This window comes from Antechinus flavipes, chromosome 2, assembly GCF_016432865.1.
Source record: "Antechinus flavipes isolate AdamAnt ecotype Samford, QLD, Australia chromosome 2, AdamAnt_v2, whole genome shotgun sequence".
NCBI classification, from domain to species: Eukaryota; Metazoa; Chordata; class Mammalia; order Dasyuromorphia; family Dasyuridae; genus Antechinus; species Antechinus flavipes.
Genome location: NC_067399.1, coordinates 479,199,535 through 479,214,588, shown reverse-complemented (window position 1 = coordinate 479,214,588; position 15,054 = coordinate 479,199,535). Strand labels below are relative to the sequence as shown.

General features: G+C 37.9%; 1 protein-coding gene across 5 annotated transcripts; it reads left to right on the top strand.

The window, feature by feature from the left end:
- The first annotated feature begins 245 nt into the window (after positions 1–245).
- CCNE1 (cyclin E1) lies at positions 246–13,875 on the top strand. Of its 5 annotated transcripts, none has more exons than XM_051979763.1 (12): positions 246–619; positions 1,964–2,007; positions 2,095–3,223; positions 3,422–3,490; positions 7,777–7,907; positions 8,011–8,146; positions 9,684–9,830; positions 11,600–11,695; positions 11,990–12,127; positions 12,244–12,355; positions 12,452–12,609; positions 13,204–13,875. In XM_051979763.1, exons 2-12 carry the CDS (start codon positions 1,994–1,996, stop codon positions 13,315–13,317), a joined length of 2,244 nt encoding a protein of 747 aa, XP_051835723.1. In that variant the 5' UTR covers positions 246–619; positions 1,964–1,993; the 3' UTR covers positions 13,318–13,875. The 5 variants fall into 5 exon arrangements, with proteins under 5 accessions (XP_051835723.1, XP_051835725.1, XP_051835724.1 ...); XM_051979765.1 differs by lacking the exon at positions 11,600–11,695 and adding an exon at positions 10,353–10,448; XM_051979764.1 differs by lacking the exons at positions 11,600–11,695; positions 11,990–12,127 and adding exons at positions 10,353–10,448; positions 10,743–10,880.
- Positions 13,876–15,054: the final 1,179 nt, after the last annotated feature.

The following is a 15,054-nucleotide window of genomic DNA, read 5'->3' as shown; positions in this document are numbered from 1 at the left end:
GCTCCCTGCACATTGGGGGGGGGGGGGCGGTGCAGCCTCTCATCCGGAGCTGCTGGCCCCGTGCCCCCTACCTCCAGAGTTCGACGCCTAGGGAGAGAGAGCTGGCCCTGGTCCGGCCCAAGCACTGAGGCCGGGACCGGCCAGACCTGGGGGTGGGGGGGTTGGGGGAGGAGGGTAGGGAGTGGGGGTGGGGAGGTAAGGAGAGGAGGGGGAGAAATGAGGGGGTGGGGTGGGGGGGCCACTGCGCGCCTTAGATATTTTTTTAATGTCCCGCTGGAGGGGGGCGCGGGCAGTCAGGGTATAAAGGAAGGTAGCTGCGCCCTGCACATCCCACCAGAGCTGCCCAGGAGCTCCGAGCTTCGCCTCCTTCGGCCTCCTACTTCTTCGCCTCCGGCCTTTGCCTCTCCTCCTCTTCACCCTGCCTCCCTCGGCCAACCCCGATCACCAGCTGCCGCCTGCGGGCATTCACCAGCAGCCCCCGCCGCCTCTGCCGCCCCCACCACCTCCACCTCCTCAACCTCTGCCTCCACCGCCACCCCCACCGCCTCCTCCGGCTCCTCTGCCGCAGCCTCCACCGCCTGCGCCCGCCGCTGCTGCCACCAGCCGCCGCCCGCTGCGGGTAAGGATGCACCTGGGGCTCCCAAAAGAGGGCGGGAGGAGGAGGGAGGGAGTATGGTGGGTATCCCAGCGCCACTGCTATGGAGTTCCACAACGGAGTTCTGAAAACAGCCAAGTGCCAGCAGCCAAGTCTTCACAGCGGCGTCGTCAGCCAAATCCCTGCGGCCAAGTCCCTGCAGCCAAGACCCTGCAGCCTATCTTGCAGCCGGGTCCTCGCAGCCGGGTCCTTGCAGCCGGGTCCTCGCATCCTTATCCTTCCAGTGCAATGACAGCAGCTGGTGCCAGAGAAGGAGCTCTGCGTCCTTCAGCCGCCACCGGTCAAGACCAGTCGGCGGAGCCGGCAAGGGCCACACTCCACACGGTGTGGCTTGGCGGGAGGAGCTGCATGTGGAGGCGGGAGATCGGTGAAGGAGGGCGGGGAGTGGGAGCCGCAAACACCGCCCCTGAGGGCGGGCAGGCCAGCCCAGCCAGCCAGCCAGCAAGCTGGAGCCAGAGAGCCCCAGAACGGGCAGGGAGCTGGCGGGAGATAGGCTCAGATGGGCTAGGGAGGTAGAGGCAGAGGAGTGCACAGTCAGTTCGCTAGCCAACTTGACCCAGGTTCGCCGTACAAGCCGCCTGTCATCCGGCAGGTTGGCAAGGCTACCCCTGGCAAGACTCGTGCCTTGCTCGGTCATTGCTTCTGCCACCTAGATTCCTGGTGTGTGGCCGCTTGCCAGTGCAACGGGGGAGGTAAGGGGGAGATTAAGGTAGGTGAGAGAGATTTGAGAGCAGGGGAATCGGGATTGTGCGGACCCCAGGATTATCCGTGTAAACTGCCGCCGCCGCCGCCTCTACCGCTGCGCCGCCACTACTACCACTAGGTTGGGGTTTGATAGGGGTAACTGGCTGCTTACTCTTATGCCTGATGGTATGAGTGGAGACGTGCCAAGAGGGGACAGAGTGGGACTTTGCCCCATACCACCCCAGTTTTCTAACTTTGCATATAAACCCACAGCGGCAAGTCTGGTACTCCAGGTTGCACTTGAGTTTGAAAGATTAGTGTACCTGGTGGACCGCTGTTCTCAGAGGGCTGAGCGGGAGGTTAAAAGTCTCATTGCAATGGGTAGGTGGGTTATCTCTTAGAGATTGGTTTTGAGAATCTGTAGCCCCTCTTCCTTTCCAAATTGCCATTCCTTCTCCCCTCTTCCCCCCAGGCTTGGGAGGCTTTCCCTACCACTGCCGGGGGAAAGAAGGTGGAAGAAGTAGGTGGGAGGTGGCCTCTTGGGAATTAGATGGCCGCAGGGTAGATTGCTACAATTCGGCAAAGACTTAGTCCTTTTAATCTTTCCTCTTTCTGTCCCTCTAGAACTGAGGTCTTAGCCCTTGCTCTGCCACAATGTCCAGAGAAAGGTGAGTATCTCTGTGGCAGGGAAAAAGAGAAGTTGGTTGAGGGACAAAGCTCCTCCCAACAATCCCCATTGGTTTTATTTTTTGCAGTGGTTCTGAGGAATGCCACGAGAAGGAGGAATTTGCCCAGGATGGGAAGGAAGATCATGTTGATGAGAAGGAAGAACCAAACTCCGATGAACTTGTGAATGGAAAGGAAGAACCAAGCCATGATGAGCTTATGAATGGTACACAGGAGAGGAGCCCCGATGTGCTTATGAACGGTACACATGAGCCAAGCCCTGATGAGCTCTTTGATGGGGAAGAAGATCCGAGTATTGATGAGCTTGTTTATGGCGATGACCCAAGCTTTGATGAAGTTATCTATGAAGAGGAAGACCCAAACCCCAACGAACTTGTTTGTGAAGAGGAAGGTGCCAGCTTAGATGAGCTTGTCTGTGAGGAGGAAGGTTCCAGCTTAGATGAGCTTGTCTGTGAGGAGGAAGGTGCGAGCTTAGATGAGCTTGTCTGTGAGGAAGAAGATCCTCATGCCGATGAGTTGATCTGTGAAGAGGAAGATCCCATCCCTGATGAGCTTATGTGTGATGAAGAAGATGCCATTGAGGAGGAAGATGCCAGTCCTGAGGAGCTTATCTGTGATGAAGAATATCCCAATGCAGATGAACTTATTTGTGAGGAAGAAGACCCAAACTCAGATGATCTTATTTGTGAGGAGGAAGACCCAAACCCTGATGATCTTATTTGTGAGGAGGAAATCCCACACCCTGATGAGGATGACTTTATTTGTGAGGAGGAAGACCCAAATCCTATTGATCTCATCTGTGAGGAAGAAGATCCAAATTTTCGTGAACTTATCTGTGGGGAGCAAGATCCAAGTCTCCATGAACTTTTTGATGGTAGGGATGAGCCAAGACCAAATGCAAGGGAAAATCCAAGCCCTGACGGCAGGGAAGATCCAAGACCTGATGGCAGGGAAGACCCCAATCCTGATGCCAGGCAAGATCCAAGTGCTGGTGAGCTCTTTGACGGACAGAATGATCAAAGTCCCAGTGAGCACACTGAAAGGAAGGGGGAAAGAAGCCCTGATGGGAAAGAAGATCAATGGAATGGGAAAGAGGAAGAGAACATGAAAAGGGTAAATGAGTCTAGAAAAGAGCAAAATGGCAACAGCTCAACAGAATCCTCTCGGTCCCGGAAAAGAAAGGCAGATGTAGCTGTGGTGAGTACAAAAGAGGTAAAATATGGGGAATTCCTTCTCTCTCTAGATTGCAAGTATCCTGGGACTGTAGGGATTCTTAGTCAAGTATTGTGGGGAAAAAGAGGGGATTGGAAAAGACAGTTTTTTTGGTCAAACTTTATGCTCACAGTTTTTGTTCTCTTGTTTCTCTCTCTTGTTGGATATGTTTTTTGGATCTAGTTTTTGCTAGACCCAGATGAAGTTTTGGCCAAAAGAGAAACAATTGGAAGAACTGCAGTCAGGATACCGGTAAGATTCATAGTCTACAAGTATGATTATTGTTATTTTCCAGTATTGATAAAGATAATTTTTAAACTCTAGTTTCCTCTCTCCATGCTACTATAATCATGCTTCTACTATATTCTTTTATTCTTCCCCACTCAGTGGAATTAAATTGCCTAATTCCTATTGCCTAATTATGTATTCCTAGCTCTTAAACTGAGGATGCTCACTCCTCTTCCCAGGAAAGTTCTGGACCCTTAGATTTTAGATGTCATATAATACCTGGAAAAAATCCTTGCAAATAAGGATTTTTTAAGCATTTCCTTTTACTGGGAAGGAAACTGAGTCCTAGAGAGGTAAAATGATTTGCTTAGAGTAACAAAGCTAATTGCTGGCAGGCAGATTTAAAGTCAAGCTCTCCAGACTCTTATTCCAGTGTAGGCCCTCTTATGTAATCCAAATGTCTTAGTCAACTTCTGAAGAAGAACAAATAGCTCAAGTTAAGTGGATTAATGACGATTTCTGAAAGAATAAGTTTCTAAATGAAGATTTCTTTCTATTTGGAAAGTCCTTTTATACCTCTGAAATTCTTGGAAATTCTTGAAGTCCTTCTGCACAGAGCATATGGTAACATTAAATAAAATGGCTTGATTTGTATCTTGATGACTGCTTCACTGTCTGGCCAGTGATTTTTATATGTGTTTAACATTTAAATAAGTGTCCCTACCAAATGGGATTCGAACTGACCTTAACAGGTATAAGTGTTTGTTGAAGATATTGTATATTAATATACATGTCATTATAGAATTTCAGTGGACTAATCTATTTGTCTTATCTTTCCCTTAAAGACAAGCCACTAAAATTATACAGTGATATCTGATGCTCATTATGAAAAGAGCTCGTGCTATCTTTACCTCCAGTAATGACTGAAGACCATAGTCATGGTTTGGATTTAGAGAAGATATCGCTCACTCTCTCCACCCCACCCCTGTTCATATCTTATAACATCATATAAAAAACAAAAGCAGGGATATTTTATTTATTCTGAGTTAAATGGCAATGACTAATTTGGTGTTGGGTGGTACATCATTTCATAGGATAATGAACAATGTGAACAATGAGATGTATCTAAACAGAGGTAGCAGCTGGAACCTTAAAGAGTAAAGTGCTTCACAGCAGATGGGCAACATTGTTTGAAATGGTAGTCATAGTTGAATATAAAAGACACATTCAGTCTTTTATAAGCAGGATTCATTGAACATTGAAGAGTGAGATTGGTGACTTCCTCCTATATAGGAAAAAAAAGAATTTAGTTTAGTAAAGGCAATAGTTATTCCTTTTTTCTCATGTCTTCTCATACTCTCTAAGCCTATCTTTTAATCAAACCCAATAATGACGGTTATGTGGGTACTGTAAACCCATTTAAAAATGTAAAATATGTCATTAGATATACTTCGATTAGAAAATAAATTTATTTTTTCTTCTCTCACAAATCTTTAAGAACTTACTATGTACAACTTCTTTGCTTAGGGAGAACAGCAACAGTGGATACTGAGTTAGTTAAGCTTATTTTTAAAATTTAAATACTTAAAAGTGTTTCCAATTCTTAAATGAGGAATAGACCAAGCAGATCTCTTGGTCTCTGATATATTAATAGAATCTGATAATAATTTGCCTCTGTATAACACTTTCCAATTACAGAATACTTAATATAACACTTTCATATGAGATAATCTAGTTGCTCTATCAATTCAACTGGTCCTATAGTCATGATATGTGAATAGTCACACTGAATTTATTCATTAATTTCTAATCATAGATATTTTTAAGGGTTTCTTGAAAATTTCTACATACTCAGAACAGTTTCCTATTTATTTTCTAAATATATTGATATATGAGTTTATCAGTTTACTTGGAGAATGTTAATTTGTAAAGGCAAAATTTGGAATTACAATAGAAATCTTTTGGTTGGTTTGTGGATAAAGTCATTCTGTCAAACATTTAATAATTATTGATCTGCTGAAGTAAGTGCATATGTAATAGAAGAACAATGGACAGGTTTCTGAAAACTGTCTTTAAAAATCATTAGTAAAGCTGTTTTAAATAACTACTTCATCAACACTATATTTAGTCCTAGGATAATATTGATCTTCAAGTCTCCTACTAAATATTGGTAGCAATTTTATGAAATTCTAAAACAAATATGGTATATCATACCATCATGTTGCTTCAGGCAATGTGTAGCCCTAACATTCCATTTCATTGGAACATTAACTTGAGCTTTCAGTTTATACCAATCTTCTCTATAACTCTCTTTACTTTGGGCTAATTTTTGAAAGCTAGATACATCTTCAAGGTACACTCAATGGAGTAGTAGAATGTTGTTCTGATTTACCTATTTCTTTTCTAAGATGTGTCTTCTAGAGAAAAAACTTATCAATTGTTAGGTCTCTTGTAACTATTTCTGACTTGTAGTTTTAAGATGTCTGGCAACTTATCTACAAAAACCTATTCTAAGCTTTGCCAATCACATAGTCAGAGAAGATGACACTGTGATTGTGCTGCTCGCATAACAAAATTTCCGGCTCACTGATAGAGTAAAATTAACTTAAAGCACTCTTAACATGTTGAATTATAGAGATGGTATCAGTAGAATGTTACAGACTAATTAGGAGGAGTTCCCTTTCTCCCACAAGTTATCCCGTGAACTCTGAAGGGGAAATCTTGCATGTCCATATCTCTTTCTGCTTTGGGTGAAGAATAGTCTTATATTTTTAGAGGGGGCAGGGAGGAGACTTGTTTCCAATCTAGATACTTTTTGAAGCTTGAAAAGTGAATAAGTAACCTCTGAATGATACATAGTATGTAAAATGTGTTAAATAAGGAACTATTATTGCCTAATCAAACTACTTTTGAGCCAGAAGCTAGATTACATTCATTTACAATTTTTCAGTCTTTTGTATTAAAACGTAATAGGCTTCCTCCTTATTAAAATAGTAGAAATGCAAATAGATTCAGACTTTTCTACGGGTTTTCCATGCAGGCATAGTTGGCTAATATTTTCAGCAAAATGGTTGCATTGCTTTAAAAAAAAAAGGGGGGGGGGGATAAGGAGTTCCTAAAACTGAGTCTAAAATTGTTTATAAAGCCAGAAATTAAATATGGTAACTTAAAATAAGTCTTAATGCAACTCAAACTTTGTCAAAACATTCCTATTTGAATAGAAATCAAATATTCCAAAACTTCAACTGAGACCACTATAACATTTGGGATACATTTGGTGTGCAAAGGTGGTCTTAAATGTTTTGATTTTCTGTTTTTATGGTTTTTATAGATGGCATAAATTTTAGTTCTCACAATGCTAGAGTTACTGTTTGTTTTTCTTAAAATGTATAAAAAAATTTTAAATGTGTCAAGCATTTTGATTCTTTTTCAAGGGGGTTAAAAATTTTTAAAGTTATATCCTTGCACTTTTTAGTACCATATGAAGATAGAGCAGATACAGAAAGTAATTAGGTAGCTATGTGAAAAGGTTGGCTAGTTCCTTCTATCATGAATCTGAAAGGTACAGCAACTGATGGATTTCAATTTCAGATTTGCTACTGCAAAAGTTACCAAAGTAGTTTGGTTTGGGAAATCTTATTTTTATACGTTTTAGTATGCACAGCCAGCTGAAAGCAAATCTTTTGTTGTAGAATATATTTACTTGATCTCTTTTTGTTAATTTAATTGTAAATTGGTCTATAACTTTAGATAAGGTCTAAGTAAATGAAGTAGTAGAAGCCAAGATCTTTTATAAAATGCCACAAAAGGGTGTGAAGAATGTTTTTAAATTTTAAATAGGAGGGGCTTGCTAGATAAAAAGACAAAATTAATGGCCAAAATGAATATTTGAGGTTATGTGAATTTCATTTATCTAGACAAAGGATTCTTAATTTGCTGTCTTTGAATATATTTAATTGGTTTCATGAATTTATTTTTTTAATATTTTGATAAGTATATTTCAGTACAACTAATTTATTTTGTAATCCTGTGTATTTTATGTATTAAAAAACAAAACACTGAGAAGTCTATACTCTTTATCTGATTGCCAAAAGAGTTAAAAATCCCTAATCCAGACTTGTCTTCATTTTTTTATCCCACAAAATGCAAGGTTCTGTTTTAATTAAGACAACGACACCAATATTTTTCTGTAGTGTATAAATATTTCTTTTTTATTAATAAATATTATCTGATTTAAAGAATCATTTATATCCTCTATACTGAGTGATTTAGAGTAATCCATCACTTTAAAAAATGTTTTTTTTCAACAGGCTTTTCTCAGAAATCCATGGTCAGTGATTCTTACACCTGATAAAGGATGGGATGAGCCATCCTTACCTAATTCTAATATGCCAACCCACAACTTTTCACAACATAGAGCCACACCATTACCATTATTGGGGTGAGTAGTTAAACTGCCACATCCATTTATATATCTATAGTTCTTCACTATAGCTTTCCTTCTAACTTTTAGGCACTTTAATAAGTGTTTCATCTTTTTATAGCTGGGCAAATAGAGATGAAGTTTGGAAAATCATGTTAAGCAAAGAACAAGTATATCTGAGGGATAAGAACTTTATGGAGAGACATCCTTCTCTCCAGCCAAGAATGCGATCCATTCTTCTGGATTGGATGATGGAGGTGAGTTTGACTGTTCTCATTAACTATGACAGTATAGTATAAACAAGTATGTGATCATATTATGCTCATTTACAAAGAATTCTTTGAATTGGTGTTCGGGGTTTTTTTTTTTTTAATCCGGAGTATTCATTGCCTTTCTCATTTCCAAAACATAGAAATCAAAGTAATTCTGTTTTTCTTTTTTAATTTGGCCCTGAAACAAACATTTTGATTGTTTTAAATCAGTAGCAGACATGAAGTAAAGTTGTTCCCTATTTTGTGACTCTTCTAGGTAAATCCATCTTATCTGGCATATTCAATCTTATATATATTCAATCTTCATCATGTATAACTTTTGATAAATTATTAAAAAAAAAAATTAGGCCTCCTGTAACTCTTAATTCTGTAACCAAATTCTGCTACTTCTGGGTTAAACTGAGTAACAGTTTAAAAGTCAGATAAGTTAAGAAACCTAATACTTATTACAACTGTGATTTTTGTATTTGCAAAGGGTGCCTACACTATTAATGGCAAGTACCAAATTTGGGGCTTAGAGAAGGATTTCTGAAAATTTGTTTTAGAAACAACAAAAGAGTTTCACTTCCAGAGTTGGGTTTTACTTCTGTTCTAAAATATAAGTGGAACTTGAATACTAGTGAGGGATGTTAACTCTAATCATTAGAAGTGGTTTTGGTATGCTAAGGAATCTTCATAAACTTATTTGCTTACTTAAGTTTCTGTCTCTTTACCCTTCCAATCATTCTCTTCTACCCATTCCCTGAATAATATGCCTACCTTTTGCTTGCATACACTTTAGATTCTAACATAGACAACTTTTCAAACATTAATATGTTAATGTTGGCATATCCTATTCCTAGAAAGATTCAGTGTTTAGTGTTTTTCTAGCTTTTGTGATGCTATCTTACATTTTTATTGCAATTTGTCATTTGCAAAGCACCTTCACAGCTTATATGATTCTCACAACAACCAATTAGGCTGGGTAGTTTTACTTGTTTTACAAATGAGAATACAGACATATTCACTTAATGGTAGAGCTGGGATTAGAATCAAGGTCTTCTCCTTGGTCCATTAATATTTTTTCCATACTGTAATGCCTTTGAAGCCTAACTTTGTGCCTGTCTTTAAATGACTGTATATTAATGTTTATTAAACATTTTTGTTATTTCAATCATCTAGTGCTATAAGGTATGTGATGCCCAAGTCATAACATTTTTAAAATTAAATTTATAAAGATTGATAATTGTTTATGAGAATTTCTTAAGAAGATTTCTCTTGAAAACGAGTTTTTAATTCTCTTAAGTATTAAACATATATTATACATAAGCATTATACCTATGTAAACTTACACTTGGAAGAGTTGGACCATATTAAGTAAGACTCATGTTCTCTATATAAGTATACTTATAAGTTAGAACGGAGAAAAGTAAACTTGTCAGCACTTTTGTTTTTGCTGTTTTGCCTAAAAGCAAAACATTGAAAGCCCATGAAAAACATTCTTTCAGGTAAATGTACTAAAACTTATTAAATATTTTTTCAGGTGTCTGAAGTCTATAAACTTCATAGGGAGACGTATTACTTGGCCCAAGACTTCTTTGATCGATATATGGCAACACAGCGAAATATTACAAAAACACTTTTGCAGCTTATTGGGATTACCTCATTATTTATAGCTGCCAAACTTGAGGTAAAACTTGTTCAAGTTTTTATATTAGTATTACATGTTAGTTTCATTGAGGGTAGGAAATCTGTTCATGTTTTTACAGACTTTTATTTTTATGGTATGGAAAGTACTTTATTTTTGGACTATGAATATGGTTTGGATAGAAGAAACAGCCTTAATCTTGGCAACTTGTGCTAAAAGTTAGGTAACTTTTAAATGTGAATCTAACAACATTGAGGGGACCAAAAAAAATGCATTAAAAGTATATGACAGCAAGCATAGTTCATTAATTTCTTTCAGACTTCACAGGCATTTTGACTATTAGTGGTTTCTTATATTTTTCCATGAATATATTGCTATGAATTAACCATTTAAAGATGCTAGAACTCAATAGTCTTAAGTCAAAAATGGAATCTTTATGTTTTTATATCTTCATCAGTCAAAACTGGTTCAGTAAAAGCATGTTTAGATGAACACTATGACGTGGAAATATTTATGTTTGGATTTGATGGTAATGATGGCATTATTTATTTATTTTTCATTCAGGAAATCTATCCACCAAAGTTGTACCAGTTTGCTTATGTGACCGATGGAGCTTGTACAGAGGAAGAAATTCTTACCATGGAATTAATCATTATGAAGGTAAGTTAGTAATGATTTGTAAAACATTTTCTGCTCAATCTCCATTTAGAATTTCTTCAAAGATGAAAACGATTGCCTGTTTGAATTTGATTCATCTTCAATTGTATTATCATAATCTTTAAATTAAGTGATGACCTTCTAAGTCTTGATTCTATGCAGACATATTGTAATTCGAAAATGGTTGATGGTTTGTATGGCACTCTACCACTGCATGGCAGGGGTGCTCCATTATTTTTGGCTTAGCTGTTGATCTCTAAATTTGCCTTCTTCTTTCCTCTCTTCATTTTATTCTAGGCCCTTAAGTGGCGTTTAAGTCCGATGACACTTGTGTCCTGGCTAAATGTATATATGCAGGTTGCTTATCTCAATGACCTGTATGAAGAAGTGCTTATGCCACAGTATCCTCAGCAAATCTTTGTTCAGGTTGCTGAGGTAAGTACCAGCACTATAACTCATCCCATTTTGTGTGACATCTCATCTATCTTAATTTCATGGGGGTATTGATTGATGGACTTGATCTATATCATGTTTTCCCCATTCTCCTGTAGCTTTTAGATGTCTGCATCCTGGATATGGGCTGCTTTGATTTTACTTATGGAGTGCTGGCTGCCTCTGCCTTATATCATTTCTCTTCCACTGAGATAATGAAAAAAGTTTCAGGTAAGTTGGATTCCAGATTAATTTGAAGCATGTATAAAGTTGACATATCTACATTTTAAGCTTTAGCTTGAGCAAAGTTTTCACTTTTTTCCAGGCTTTGATTGGCCAGAAGAAACAGCCTTAATCTTGGCAACTTGTGCTAAAAGTTAGGTAACTTTTAAATGTGAATCTAACAACATTGAGGGGACCAAAAAAAATGCATTAAAAGTATATGACAGCAAGCATAGTTCATTAATTTCTTTCAGACTTCACAGGCATTTTGACTATTAGTGGTTTCTTATATTTTTCCATGAATATATTGCTATGAATTAACCATTTAAAGATGCTAGAACTCAATAGTCTTAAGTCAAAAATGGAATCTTTATGTTTTTATATCTTCATCAGTCAAAACTGGTTCAGTAAAAGCATGTTTAGATGAACACTATGACGTGGAAATATTTATGTTTGGATTTGATGGTAATGATGGCATTATTTATTTATTTTTCATTCAGGAAATCTATCCACCAAAGTTGTACCAGTTTGCTTATGTGACCGATGGAGCTTGTACAGAGGAAGAAATTCTTACCATGGAATTAATCATTATGAAGGTAAGTTAGTAATGATTTGTAAAACATTTTCTGCTCAATCTCCATTTAGAATTTCTTCAAAGATGAAAACGATTGCCTGTTTGAATTTGATTCATCTTCAATTGTATTATCATAATCTTTAAATTAAGTGATGACCTTCTAAGTCTTGATTCTATGCAGACATATTGTAATTCGAAAATGGTTGATGGTTTGTATGGCACTCTACCACTGCATGGCAGGGGTGCTCCATTATTTTTGGCTTAGCTGTTGATCTCTAAATTTGCCTTCTTCTTTCCTCTCTTCATTTTATTCTAGGCCCTTAAGTGGCGTTTAAGTCCGATGACACTTGTGTCCTGGCTAAATGTATATATGCAGGTTGCTTATCTCAATGACCTGTATGAAGAAGTGCTTATGCCACAGTATCCTCAGCAAATCTTTGTTCAGGTTGCTGAGGTAAGTACCAGCACTATAACTCATCCCATTTGGTGTGACATCTCATCTATCTTAATTTCATGGGGGTATTGATTGATGGACTTGATCTATATCATGTTTTCCCCATTCTCCTGTAGCTTTTAGATGTCTGCATCCTGGATATGGGCTGCTTTGATTTTACTTATGGAGTGCTGGCTGCCTCTGCCTTATATCATTTCTCTTCCACTGAGATAATGAAAAAAGTTTCAGGTAAGTTGGATTCCAGATTAATTTGAAGCATGTATAAAGTTGACATATCTACATTTTAAGCTTTAGCTTGAGCAAAGTTTTCACTTTGTTTTCCAGGCTTTGATTGGCCAGAAGTAGAAGAATGTGTGAAATGGATGGTCCCATTTGCTATGGCTGTAAAGGAAGTAGGAGGAGCCAGACTCAAATATTTTAAGGGTGTTCCTAGTGAAGACATGCATAACATTCAGACTCACGTGAACACCATAAATTTGCTGGTCAGTATTAACCTTTATATTTTCTTATGCCTTGATTTAATAATGGCAAAATAGAACATCATTCTAGAAGTGACTTTACCCAGTCCATGTAGTTCTTGCCCCAGACAAGACTACATATAAAAAACCCAGAAAGACACCCACCCATTTAGTTATATATTTTTAAATCACTGAAGAAAATTCTATTTCTAGGTGTTAGATAGACTTTATATGACTTTATTTTTTGTGTGAGTTTATTTCATAAATTTATATTTTTATTAGTTTTTTCATAAATCTAAGGTAGATTTTTAAGAAATCAGTTGGTGAAGAAATCCTGAATTTGATTCGAGATATACCTTATTATATCAATATGAAATTGATTATTTCCCCCTTTTAATATCCTTGTCCCTAGATTTAGCACTTCTGAATTTAAGACTTATTTTACTCAAAATTAATTTTGATTTGCTAAACTACTTTAATTTAAGGGACAGTTTTGAAAATGTAGTAGGGTTTAAGAAATATTAGATGTGTTCTTTTCAGAAATTAATAAATATGTAAAAAAAAATCTGTTTTTTTTTTTTAAACCACTGTCATTTCTCTCCTTTGATCTTGTTTTAGGACAAAGCTTATGAAAAACAAGCCATGTTGGCTGATGAGAGAGTGAATGTTCCCAATGGACTCCTCACACCACCTCCGAGTGATAAGAAACCTACTAGCAAAGAGCAGGAGTGAATTTTCCAACACTTCTCATCAGAAATGAATTTGCTGAAGTGCCTGCTCTAAGCTCTGCTCCATTGACTGCTGCCTGGGGGACTTGTTAGCTTTTACAGATTTTTAGATGAAAACATGCATTTCTTTTCCTTAACAGAAGCTTCTTAGATGGGACTGGGGCGGAAGTAGTGTTTTTATGGAACACGCGTTTTTTGTTTTTTTTTAAAGGGGGTCAAGTACACCAGCCACCTATAGAACACCAACGAGTGCTCCAGATGCTGCTAGGAGGGTGATACTTGGTCAACCATTCATACAATAAAAAAGCCTTGAAATTAAGTATAACTCTTTCTGGCCTCTGCTTTGGTACCCTAGGGTTATTAATCGCATTTAATGCATGAATAACTAATTATTAACATTATACTGCAATAGTTGCAACTAACTATGGAGGGTAGCTTGCCTTTCCTGCAATATTAATATGTGAAAATGCTTTCCTTTTTAACCCTTCCAATATGTAAACTGCTGCTATATTGCTTTCAATTCAATAAAGTTACTGCCTCAAAGGCAGCAGATTTTTTGAAACTTTGTCTAATTAATTGGAGTTGAAGGTAAACTTTGTTACTACTATCCATTAGGCATAATTTAGAGTGCCTACTTGGTAGTTTGTCTTTTTCTTCCAACAGTGAATTGTACTTAGGGTTGACCAACAGACTGTTGAATAACTGTTTCCTCTTCCTTTCGACAAGATGACATATCTAATGTCATTGTGTGTGAGCACACACCTTTATTATGAGATTCTTGTCTATAAAACCCTTTCATTACTATGCTGGGTGGATGGTGAGCAGGAATGTGTGCTGGAGGTGAGTAACTGGGAACAGATATTTGTAGTCACATTCTACCATTAGCTATATAATCATGGGCATGTCATTCAACAACAAAGGTTTTTCAGAAAATCAAAAAACATAACCACTTCATATCTCTGTGTGAATACTGTAGGAATCTCAAAACTATGGTTTATCCTCAAGAAGCTCCTGGTCAGATTGGGGAGAGAAGATATGACCACAAATTAATATAAGTAACAAATTCATGAGCGGTATGGAAAAATAACTTTCAATGGCAGGAAAGATCACTTGACTAGGTGTATCAGAAAAGGTTTGGCTTCCCTATAGTTGCTTCATTAACTAAACAGGAATAGCCAGAGTATAGTAGCAAAAGCCCTGACATAGAGCCTTTGCTCTGCTGCCTTTTCCTTATATAATCATGGAAAGCTCATTTTACTTTTGTAGGAGTCGTTCCTTGTTCTATAAATTAAGGAAGTCAATTATTTTTAAGATTTTCTCATACTTGGAGAAGGAAAAAAATAAGCCATTTGCAGTATTCTTCTTTCCTTATTGATATCTTGGAATCCTTTAATGTACTCGTCATCTTTTTCTTCCTTGATACCAATTCTAGAAGAAGCTGAAGAACTGCCCCTACTCTCTTTCAAGACCTACTGATCTATTTGTATTCTTAGATCCCTACATTCCTATCTCCTCCAGTAGACTTTCCACAATCTAATCTTCAATTTCTCCCATCTACTTCTCCTGCCAACAATTGTACCAAGTCTCCCAATCCTTAAAAAAAATTGTAGTCTCTAACTCATCAAATTATTATCTTATTTACCCTTTACATCCAAAATCTTTAAGATAAAATTGTCTAGATTCCTTCCTTTGACTTTCTCACAATTCACCTCTCAGCCTCTTGCAATTTACTGAAATTATT